The sequence below is a fragment of the Barbus barbus genome, assembly GCF_936440315.1.
Source record: "Barbus barbus genome assembly, chromosome: 24".
Lineage (NCBI taxonomy): Eukaryota > Metazoa > Chordata > Actinopteri > Cypriniformes > Cyprinidae > Barbus > Barbus barbus.
In genome coordinates this window covers 15,008,245-15,020,532 of record NC_136752.1, presented here as the reverse complement: position 1 = coordinate 15,020,532, position 12,288 = coordinate 15,008,245, and the positions used below count along the sequence as shown (strand labels likewise).

Sequence of the window (12,288 nt, the reverse complement as noted above, 5' to 3'; positions counted from 1 at the left end):
GTATGGAGTGTAGATTGATGTGGAGAAAAAAGTAATTTAATGCAGTTTAACAAAGCAGCAACAAAACGTGAAAAAAATGAAGGGGTATTAATACTTTTGCAGGGCACTGGATTTGGAATGCCAGAAGAACACATTATCCAAATCCAAACATCCCTACGCTTATTTGTGCACTGCGCTTGGTACATTGCGTTGGTCATTATAGAATTGACATGTTGCGAACTCGGGACACCCATAGAGCAATGGGGTGATATGTCGGCGCACTGCCTACAAGGATATAGGTGCTGACGTAGAATGAGATTTTGGAATAATGAGGTTGTATTGTGGCTGAAGCTACTCCACGTGGATAGAATGAAAAACTAGGAGTTTAAAAGAGTTCCATGATACTGTACTGCTTAGTGCTAATTATATGAGAGCATACAAATGTTTATATTTAACATTAAAGTTGTCATATGTCAATTCGATCTTCTAAAGTAAAGTCGTGACGTATTGTCAAGTATGGTGACCCATACTCGAAATTGGTGCTCTGCGTTTAAATCATTTAAGTTGACAAAATCATTTAACCCATCCAAGTGCACACACACAGCAGTGAGTAGTGAACAAATGCGCGCGCGCACACACACACACACACACACACACACACACACACACACACACACACACACACACACACACACACACACACACACACACACCCGGAGCAGTGGGCAGCCAGTGCTGCGGCGCCCGGGGAGCAGTTGGGGGTTCGGTGCCTTGCTCAAGGGCACCTCAGTCGTGGTATTGAGGGTGGAGAGAGCGCTGGACATTCACTCCACCTACAATCCCTGCCGGCCGGGGACTAGAACCCGCAACCTTTCGATTACGAGTCCAATTCTCTAACCATTAGGCCACGACTTCCCCCTGTTGTTTCTAGTGAAACAACAGACTTTGACAGACTGGTGATGTAAGTTGGACTTCACCAATCATTTAGTCGCTTGAACACCACCCCCTTTCTTAGAATCAGCTGAAAGCTCACATTCAGATCTGCCTCTATCCAATCAACAACTGATGGATTGAAGCAAGTCCAAGCCTACATTTTTTTCTGTTATGATAGTCCGTTACACTCGGATGTATGACAATATTTCAGCTTCATCGCAACATTAAAGTCACCATGAAATTAGACAACTCCTATTTTTAATTAAAATTTTGTTGTGTTTATTATATATGCTTTATTTGTACAATCTTATTGACATTACTTTTTATTAATAATAGTACTATGATTGCAGCAACTGGCAAATAACAATTATCCAAGTCCCACCCTACATTTGTATTTTTTTGGTCCGATAAGCCATTTAATTTGGATATGGTTTCACGGTGACTTCAAAGCTTAGTTATCTTACCTGAAGGCTTTAACTTGAGCGATGGCTGTGCTGAAGTCCCGTGCTCTAAGGCTCTCGATGAGTGAGTGGATGGCTGTCTCTGTGCTTGACTGGTCCACTTCAAACTCGCCCACTCTCTCCTGTCCATCACCTACTGACTCCGCCTCCTTCAGACAGCTCTCTAATATGGCCAGCTCCTCTGACATGTTAGTCACCTGAGAAACACACAAGCACCATGATAAACATTTAAATCAACATTTAGTCAATATTTTCACAACTCTGACTAAACCACTCATGAAAAATGACCAACTTGCCAGTACACAATCAATCAGTTGACAAAATCATTAAAGGGCATCATAGTCATATCATATTAAGCATAAACATATTGGAAATTGAAATGGATATTTCTAAGGCAATGAGTATTAGCTCAAAACCAGGTCGTCCCAAGCTAAATATATGAGAGCTGTTATATGATTTCTACATAACAGAGGTCGCTGAGGTCTGTGTGTGTATGTGTGCCATCTATAAAGTATAAGTGAGTTAGTATCGATGCATGATAAGCTGAACGGCTTTGCTCTGGTCTGTGTTAAGCATATCAGTCTCTCTCTGTGAGCATAATGAAGTTACTCTGCACTAAGATCATTATGAGAAGTCAGACCTTTATATGTGTCCATACTGGCACACATTAGCACAAACTACCATGAAATCCAGAGAAAAAACTGACCATCTTCTGTCTATATGTGTGTGCTGTCAGGGCATCTTGCTGGCTTCATGTCATGCACAATGTTTGTGGCACTCAAAAAAGCCACAAAAACAACACACAAGATTTGTATTTCTTGTTAATATGACAAATTTATACATATGCCTAAACTACACTAGTCAACATTTGAAGAGGATCAAAACCTTTCATCAAAGCTCTCCTAAAACCAAAATGCGTTCTTGTCCAAGTACATTGATGAACTTTTTTGATTCACTTCAAATGTTGACTAGTGCATTTATAGAATATCTTCACATGATTTCCTGCTAAATTTGATCTATCTTTCAATCTTTTTAGAAAGTACATGGTAAAGTTGTGATAATCTATTGAGATGACACTGAAACAACACTGAGACATGATGCAATGGTCAGAGATGTTCTTCTAACACAATTCTAGATAGGAAAAAAAAATAAAAGGTACAGTTTGAATAATGATTCTTTCCAGATTTAGTCACCCTTATATTGTTTCAAACCCATAGGATATTTGTTCATCTTAGAAACACAAACGTAGATATTTTTTAATGAATCCGAGTGATTTCTGTCCCAGTATTGAAAATCAATGCGAACATAACTTTAAAAACATGATGCTTTAAAAAGTCATAAATGCAGTATAAGTATTCCATCCTTATTTCAATAAATCCATGTCTTCTAAAGAGACTTGACAGCAATAAATGATAAGAGATTTAACTAAGGCGTTTATTCATAAACAAACATTGATCAATACACATACATAGAGCACATCAAATATGGTAAACAGATGCTCAAATATATGTGCTTGACACAACAACCACCTATCAAGCAAGCATGATTGGGCTTGTGTTTACCATATTTGATGTATTTTATGTTTCTGCTGATTTCTCAGGATTCATTAAAAATATCTTCACTTGTGTTCTGAAGATGAACAGAAGTTTTATGGGTTTGGAATGACTTCAAGGTGAGTAAATGACAATTTTCATTTTTGGGTAAACCAACACTTAAAAAAATGGTGCCGACTGACGCAATGTATCCTGTGTGAACAACAACTAATTAAAGACACAACAAATAAGCAGAAACAAACCTCTGCCTCTCTCTTGATGGTGTCCACTCTACTGATGAGTTTGCAGTAGGCCTGAAAGAGCAGCAGGAGCTGGAAATGCAGCTTATACAGCCGTCGACACAACTCCAGCTCCTAAAGAAACAGACAGAAAGAACATGACACCATCACCTTAACATCTTTAGTTCTAATCATCTGCAAAACAGCATAATCAGATGAACGGACGGCAAGATGAATGAACAAATGGAGGGACAGACGAATGGATGAACATCCTGGCTTTGAGACGGAGAGAAGGGTTAGCAATGTTACACCCTGGTCAATCATTTTGTAAAACGTGGACCATGTATGATTCCCTTATCAGAACGAAACCCTGAAAGAGTGATGTTTATGGAAAAAGTCAGATCCGAATTGCGTGCTCCAAAATATATCAGGAGTGAGCAGAGGGGGCAGCATGCAAAAATGGAAAAAACAAGGAATCTAAGCTACTTTTCTCTTCCGTCTTCCGCTCAGATGTCCATGGACACACTCCAATCATACACTGAATGCATGTCTAGAAGCGTTAAAAACACTAATAAGCCATTAGCAAATTAGCAAAATAGCAAAGTCAACACGGTAAGTATGCAGAACTCATTTAAGCCATTACATTATGAAGTTCATTAATGAAGCATGTAGTGATGATATATGAATGATCATGAATTAGACACGTCTGTAGTGATGTTAAGAGATCAGATGAAGGGGTTGTTCTGAATTCTGATTGGTTGTGCAGATGTATTAGTGAAGAACAGATGAATGTTCTAAAATATGATAAACCACTTACTGCTAGCATTTCCATTTGCTAAGCAAGAAGGACAGCAGGCCACAAAAAAAGAGGAAACACAGGAAATGAGAGAAAGACCAAAAATTAGTGTGCTGATAACACCCCAAGACCACCGTAAGAGAGATAGAGAGAGAAATATTGCAGTTTGTTGATAATTAACAATGACAAAAATATTGCAGTCACATGCAATGCATTCTAGGAGAAGAAATGACCATTTTCCCCAGTTTCATGTACACTCTAACATTTGTAACATAGCTAAATATATGCAAAATAGATAGAAAAGGGAAATTAAAGAGTGAGAGAGGTTGAGATAAATGCAAGTTTCAGTAAGAAAGAAAAATATCAACTGTGGCATCACAAAAACTGCAAAAGCGCTTAACATCACAGAGAAAATAAAGATACTGTTTGCTGGGACAGCAGTGACTAAGATGAATAGAGGAGTAAGACATGGAGAGCAGAAAGGTCATTTAGCCTGTACCCTAAAGTTGGGCTGACAAAGAAACAGTGCTTACTCCAGTCTTCAGTGTCACATGATTTTTCAGAAATCATTCTAATATGTTGGTTTGGTGCTCAAGAAACTTTTATTTCTTCTACTGTTGAAAACATTGTTCCTTAATATTTTTGTGGAAACGGATACAAATCTTGTTTTTATCACTAGTGCACTTTGGTTTTTTTGGAGAAAACCTACTAAATTGTGTGGATTTTATTGTGGAGAACTTGAAATGAACGACATATTTAAATTGTGCAGAAATCTGCGGTGAGTTCAGGAGCATCGATTCTGTGTGGGCCTGGTTCTAAGTAACAGAAAGAACAGCTGCCCTTGAATCACCTCTGCTTACTTTCTTACAGAGGTTTTTACATTCTTCTTTATCTCTCAAATGTTCACATTTGTGTGCTCAAACAGAAACGTGCAGTGAGGTGAATGTGTGAGTGTGTTTTTTTTCTACCTGAGCTTGAGTGTTGGGTTGCTGGTTACGGTCTTTATCACCAAAGGTCTTTCTGCAGTTATCCAACCACTGCAAGGGGAAGCAGAAATGAGATGCCTTATTAACCAAAACGTAGAGAAGTACAGGTGGAAATTTCTGATGTTGTGAATGTGAGCAAAGACAGATGACGTTTCTGTGAGTGCGAAACAGAAATACAGGGAGAGGCGAATAGTGTCTATGGGAGTGTGTGTGAGGTAAATTTAATAAGAGTCTGCTACTTAGCAAATTAAAGAGGGTCTGTTTAAGCACAGAGGGGGTCGGCACATAATGCTCTAGAGGCAGTGCCTGTGTCTCATCCAATTACTGTCCTCTAGTCATTCACTATCCCCATCTGCCCCATCTACTCCCCTTCCTGAACCTGTCCGCCCAGCTAAATGATTTAGGGTCTCCGTGAGGCTATTCTTAGTGACCGTGCATGAAGAGAAATTGGCTGCTGTAGATTCTAGATGGGTGCTAACGGAAGCTAACCCTGGCTAAATCAACTCACGTCCTTATATGATTTAGTAGGAACAATAACTGCAAAGAGACGTCAAGGAACATTTTATGATCCTGCACTGTCAGCTTATTCTCCTCTGCTGTCTCTCCTCCATTGCACAACCTCAACATCACCCTTTAAAGATGGGTTTAAAGATGAAATTTTAACTAACAGACTGCACAGGAAATTCTCAGATTGTTTATGAGTATAGCTGAAAATCAGTGTACCGTTTCTGCGTTAATGGAAAAAATATGTTATTTTATTATTGCATTAGATTTTAAAGAAAGATTTTCTGTGAGTAACTTAAATTTGGGTTTGTTCCCTACTCAAAGATATCATATGGCTTCGAAATACTTGAAATAAAGCACACAATTTAGAAACTAAGCAGTATTATACACTTAGTATCTCACCTGTTCGGCTACTTCTCTCTTGCTGTTGTAAGTGTCCAGATGCTCTTGTAACTCCAACACACTGAACTTCAGAGTCTCCAAGAGCCCACAGGAAACCAGCTAAACACACACAGTTTAACAGTTTACTAAATACACCAACATGTTATATTTCTTCATACTATCACACTGATATAATCTTTGTAAACAGGCAAGTGTAACTACACAACTAACTGTAATTTTCAGGTGTGAGGTGCAAAGGAAGTGTACACTCACAGTTTCAGCATCAAGTAGGACTGTAGGGCACTGGGAGCAGGAGGTCATGACCTCTAGAGAGCTCAGGAACTGGTTTCCCATTCGTTGGAGCCCCTCGCCAAGGAATCTTACTGAGGCATGGGTAATCGAGTAAAATTTCCTCTGAATGTGCTAAAGAGACAGGAGACAATCAACTCAGTACTGCAGAAAAACCCCAAGCTATGAATCAGTCAAATAACAAGCTATGGATTAAGAAATACAAATTTAATTGTGTATTTAGGATACATAAAATGCTAGTAATTAACTGTATGGCAAGACAGTGGAGTTTAACAATACATTCCAAAAATGCCTTAAATGTTGATTTGTCATTTGATATGCTAAACATAGCAGTACTTTCTTTTGATGCATGTCAACACACTGCTGAAAATGATATGTAGACAAATAAACTAATCACAGTTAAAAGTGTTAATGAGTCCATACAGGCAAAAGTGACAGTTTAAGAACACATTTTTATAAATGTATACAAGCAAAACTTTAGTGTTGGTAAGATAGTTTTTTTATGTTTTTGAAAGAAGTCTCTTATGCTCAAGACTGCATTTATTTGATAAAAGTACAGTAAAAACAGTAATATTGTGGAATATTATTAACATCTTGAATAACTGTTCTACTTAAAATGTAATTTATTCTTGTGATGGAAAAGCAGAATTTTCAGCAGCCATTACTCCAGTCTCCAGTGTCACATGATTCTCAGAAATCAATCTAATATGCTGATTATTATGAATGATGAATATTTTTGTGGAAACCGTGATACAATTATTTCAGGATTCTTTGATAATTAGAGTTTAAAGGAACAGCATTTATCAGAAATCTTTTGTAACAATGTAAATATTGCTGTCAAACGATTAATCGCATCCAAAATAAAAGTTTTATTTATATAATGTGTGTGTATACGGTGTATATTTACTATGTATATATAAATACACAGACATACAGTATATATTTGGAAAATATTTCCATGTATATATTTATATTAATTTAGTTGATATTATATATAAATATTTTAAATGTATAAACAATTTTTTCTTAAATATATACATGCATGTATATACACATAATAAATATACACAGTAAACACATATATTATGTAAACAAAAACTTTTATTTTGGATGCGTTTAATCGTTTGACAGCACTAATTATAAATGTCTTTAGTCACTTTCCTGGCTGAATAAAAGCAATAAAAAAAATTGTCCTAACACAAGATTTTTGCATGAAACTGTATATTAATATTCATGTAATGTGTAGGTACACGCTCACAAACACTCTAATTTTTACCTCGAAGAGTCGTGAGAACACATGGAAGGTGTAAACCGCACAAGACCCATCCGAGTCCGACAACATCTGGTTGACATGGCAACGCCAGGCGTCCTCCTCATCATCATAGGCTACGGGTTGGAATGCTGCCAAAATAGCCGAAAGAAAGGGCGATGGAGGAGGAGAGGCCTGGAGTTCAGGAAAGTCGTCTGCATCGCCCTCATCTTGACTGTAAACAGAGATGGAAAGAGCAAGACTCAGACACATATAGAGACACGAGCACCAACACAAAGCGTTACATCATTCACGAAGGAAAAATGTAAACAGAGACACGCTGTTCTTTCTATCAAGCTCTCTCTCCCCCTCTCACTGCAGATGTCCTGTGCTGCAGTGTTGTTACAGTCCAAATCTACTGCAAAGGCACAGAAAAACATACAGACAAACACACACTTACAGGCCTGTAGGGCCGAAGAGCTTGATGAAGCAGACCGAATAGAAGAATCTGAGACCAGTGCTGCTGAAGGATGTGGACGACATTGCCTTCATCTTCACTAACAGCTTTTATCGTTCCCTTCACTGTCTTCCTGCTCTGATGCTTTTTTCGCCGTTCCCTCTCCGAGCTTTTCACCTCACGTGTTAGCCTAAATTCTCCCGCTGCGTTTGTGACGTTCTCTGTTTTTCCCTCTCACTCCCTCCCCCACTCGCTGCTGTGCCGCACACGAGCGGTTCCCACACACGGCTACAGGCTCTCTTTCTGTTCAATGGATCTCAGCCGTAGAAAGTTGCCAGGAAGAGCACAGAAAGGCCCTCATCGCACAGTGCATGAGCAAAAATCTAATTAGAGCCTTTTGCTGAATCGCTGCCTATAATTTTTATTAATCGATCATGGAAGAGCCGGACACATCAGGGCTTAGGGGATGATATACAACACTGCAGAGGAAGTGTGTGTGTATAAGAATGAATAAAGTGAGTTTGTGGGGGCACTTTCTGAAGTGCTCGCATATAGATGGCTGACCTTCAAGAGCAATGTTGTTGCCAAGTATGAGATCACCATTCACAGCGTTAATAAAACTCATCTTTATTATTCAAGGCAGAAGATGAGCAATATGTTGAATGGTATTAAATGGTACAGTACCGACTACGAGCAAAAAAAGTTTAAAGATCCAAAGTGAACAGTGATATGCACAGCTGTAAATGGGGTCCAAAACATTTTGTGATCTGTTCACTCAAATCACATTTGGAGGAAGTCAGAAATGAATATGACCACAATGTATTTGCAGTGTTAATGCTAATCCTTAATGTTCAAAGAAAATAATGTGTTCATAATAAAGTTTGGAAAACTCCTATATTATATACATATAAAACAAACACATTTGACTTCACACAGGTTTGCCTCACACTATGTACTGTTATGACATCAAAGGTAAAATTAATCTGCAGTCCATTTGAAAAATTATTTTTATGTGAAAAGTGAAATTAAAATTTAGATGAATATCTGAAAACAAAAATGTATACTTTGGGCATTTACACTACCTTTCAAAAGTTTAGGGTCAAGATGATTTTTTTTAAAGAAATTAATACTTTTATTCAGCAAGGATGCATTACATTGACCAAAAGTGAGAGTAAAGACATTTATAATGTTACAAAATCTTCAAATAAATGGTGTTCTTTGGAATCCTTCATTCAAAGAATCCGGGGGAAAAAAGTATCATGGTTTCCTCAAAAAAAAAAAAATTATAATTCTTGCCACCACAGATATAAATTACATTTTAAAACATATTTAAATAGCAAAAAGCTATTTTAAACTAATCGTATTTTACAATATTACTGTTTTGACTATTTTTTAATCAAACAAATGTCAAACAAATCTTACAAACCTCAAACTTTTGAACGGCAGGGCACATAATTCCATTTTTAACAAACCTTTTGCCATTTGTGCTATTTTAATTCTACTACTCTCTCAAAACGTTGTGAGCAGCCTAGAAAGCATATTAGGTGACCAAAGTTGTAACAGATAATAGGGAATAAAAGGCATCTGGGCAGCCTTTAACTGAGTGTATATTTCATAACTGATAATTTCATATGTTGCGCATAATGTGAGAAGAACTAGCTGTGTAACCTGACTTGCACTTTGGTTAGGATGCTGCCTTGAAGGTAGCAGTCTATGTTGGTAGTAGACAACAAGGTAGGGTTTCGGAACAGAGCCATGACTGATGAACTTTCAATCCCGTGAATGATTACTACAGAAATCACAGACCAACCTGGACATGCCGAAAAAATCCGCCTCTTCTTCCTCGCACCTATCATCTAGCTCTTTCAGAGCCAGTGTCACGTCTTCCTCACATACTGAATCGGGGGCCGAGTCCAGAGCAAGGGGCAGAACAGTCTCCTCCTCACACATGGAGTCCAAGGTGGAGTCTATGACGGGGGGTGGCAGCACCGGCTCGTCATCAAAGAGGGATCCAGGCGGGCTGTCCACAGCTGGTGGCGGAGGGGGCGCTGGGTCCAGGTCGTCAGTGGGGTCCTGGGAGTCTGGCAAGTCACAGAGCTCAGCAGGGTCTGAGGGTAAAGGAGGAGCACTGCCAAACCCCGTATCCTCACTGACACTGCTGCTCAATTCATCTGCTGCAGTTACACTGGCATCCTGCAATTGTGAACATGACAGTAAAGGGAAGTCAGGACTGGGGCAAAGAGGGCAACATGTATTTTGGGGGACAACAAATAATTCTTCTGAGTGATTTACACTGTAACAATACACAAAAACCCTTTGAATTACAAAAAATTAAATAAAATTTGAATCTTTGAATTATCTTGCGTGCACTAAGCACAACACTTCAGAACTGTTGCTGTAGAAACTATTTATTTTTACTGAAATAGAAAGGACTATTTATTTGGGTCCACATTCAGGCTAGGTGGTGAACATTACACTTAGAGTGAACATCGCCAAGGGACTCTTAAGCACCGCCACTCACAAAATGGCCTTGCAATACAAGTTCGGTGCTTCTATTATGGGAGGTAAAATCAATAATGGTACGGGGCTAATCTTTCACCATTGACTTACGATGCAAATGTGACCAGTAGAGGATTAAACCAGTGACATCAGAGGATCTATATTAAATGGACCACTGTATTTCCATTCATAAATCACATAAATGCACTGAGCTAAATAGCAGCTGACTATTAAATCAATCGAAGTCATGGAGAAACATCTTTACCCTGAGCCTCACAACATGTCTGACAATCAGGACTCCATGGATACTTACATAAGTCAATATTCATGTATTCTCGCTCGTGCTTTGTAGGTTCGCAGGTATGTTAGATATCACAGCATTTAATTTAAAATTAGTAAATAAAATGCGGCAATTAAGGTTATTTATTTTACATAAAATGTATCATATGTACCATATGAACTTGGGCTCTATAAAAAAAGTATTGCTTCAGATACATTAGCCAAATATATGCCGATTAACTGAAAATGCCAAATATTGGCAATATATCGGTCGACCACTGCTTACAATTGATCCTCTGAAGGTTCAAACTTCAACCAATCAAACAAAAAAAACAAAAATCGATGCAATAGTTGATAATGTCACATGGGCTCAATGTCTGTAAAACTCAATAATAACATCCATCGTTGATCTCAAAGATCTTAAAGTTAAATTCCAGGACACAACAGGAATGATGGTAAAACATCTCTGGGAACAAACTGTTCCATCTCAGACTCATGTTTTATTCAAACATACTTAAAAAAACAAACATCTAATTGAATGAACTGGAGTTTCTTTTTTTTCTTCTCCTCCTCCTAGACTCCTCCTGGAGTCTAATGCATTAACAGAAGAAGGGAGGGTGGCGTGGAGCCAAAGTAGATGCGGTATTAGAGAAAGCTTTTAGGTGTTCTTGGCTGTGGTGGCCAAGCAGATGAGCAAGACTATCGATGGTTTTATCTGGACTCATTACGCTAAGAGCTGGAGAATGACAGGCAAGATGCCCTTGAGCTGATATTGAGGTATGACTGGACTGGACTCAACTGGTCTTGGCTGGACTGAGTAGGTATTGATCAAAAGTTGTTAATTCATTAACATCAACAGGAGGAGTATTCTGCTAAAAATTGTGACTAGGGGACATACAGTTTCATTTTGACTGAAATTCATCTGAACAGTGATGGTTGTGTGTATGAAGGTTTTCCTGGGGGAACATCCTAAAAAGATTTTTTCTTTTCATTTAAACATCAACCAAATGAAATGGAAAAAAAAAAATCAGATATCAGCAGTTAGTTAAGTTACAGTGTTAGTAACATGGCTAGCTAAAGCCTGTTAGCGGTCTTTAATGTTCTCTCAGTCGGGCTGTGCCTTTGTTTTACTTGATAACTACTGCATGCTCTTTAATTTAAAGGGATAGTTCACCAAAAAAAAATAGTTGCCACTTATTCACCCTTATGCCATTCCAAAAGGCATGACACTGAAACACAAAATACACTTTGAAGAATCTTCACACTGTATTTTCCATACAATGAAAGCATAAAGTGAACAGGCGATGTCAGGCCTTAAAAAGAACACAAAATAGCTCCATTAAAGTGGTCCAAACCACTTATTTGCTATATTCAAAGTCTTCTGAAGTCAGCTTTCTGCAAGGAACAGTAATGCAGTCTTTATTCATCAAAAGCCTTCCCCTCCACTGTAGCTCTCACATATTCAAACTTGATGACAATAACACATAATGCCATTGGTTAACATTCAATTTCAGTCTGTTTATAATATAAAGCTATCATACTGTTTCAGAAGACTTGAAATATAATGCATGAATAATATGGACTACTTTTGTTGGAATTTTCTGTGTAGTTCTGGAGCTTGACAGCATGTGGTGACTGCTTTCAAAAAAATCAGCATGAACCCTCTTCAAAATTATTTGTGTTC

At 38.1% G+C, this 12,288-nt stretch overlaps 1 protein-coding gene across 7 annotated transcripts in view; it reads right to left on the bottom strand.

Annotated features, from left to right (window-relative positions):
- The window catches only part of LOC306844353 (protein furry homolog-like), a 92,838-nt gene that overhangs the window by 3,859 nt on the left and 76,691 nt on the right, over positions 1 to 12,288 (bottom strand). For 4 of the 7 annotated variants that reach the window (XM_079376416.1, XM_079376415.1, XM_079376412.1 and 1 more), the window contains 8 exons: positions 9,637 to 10,019; positions 7,397 to 7,604; positions 6,085 to 6,234; positions 5,833 to 5,931; positions 4,909 to 4,977; positions 3,962 to 3,979; positions 3,169 to 3,279; positions 1,377 to 1,570 (listed from right to left, as the gene is read on the bottom strand). In XM_079376416.1, the coding sequence (XP_079232542.1) occupies positions 1,377 to 1,570; positions 3,169 to 3,279; positions 3,962 to 3,979; positions 4,909 to 4,977; positions 5,833 to 5,931; positions 6,085 to 6,234; positions 7,397 to 7,604; positions 9,637 to 10,019 (1,232 nt within the window). The remainder of the gene's footprint in view (positions 1 to 1,376; positions 1,571 to 3,168; positions 3,280 to 3,961; positions 3,980 to 4,908; positions 4,978 to 5,832; positions 5,932 to 6,084; positions 6,235 to 7,396; positions 7,605 to 9,636; positions 10,020 to 12,288) is intronic. The other 3 variants (XR_013781912.1, XM_079376413.1, XM_079376417.1) reach the window with 1 other exon arrangement.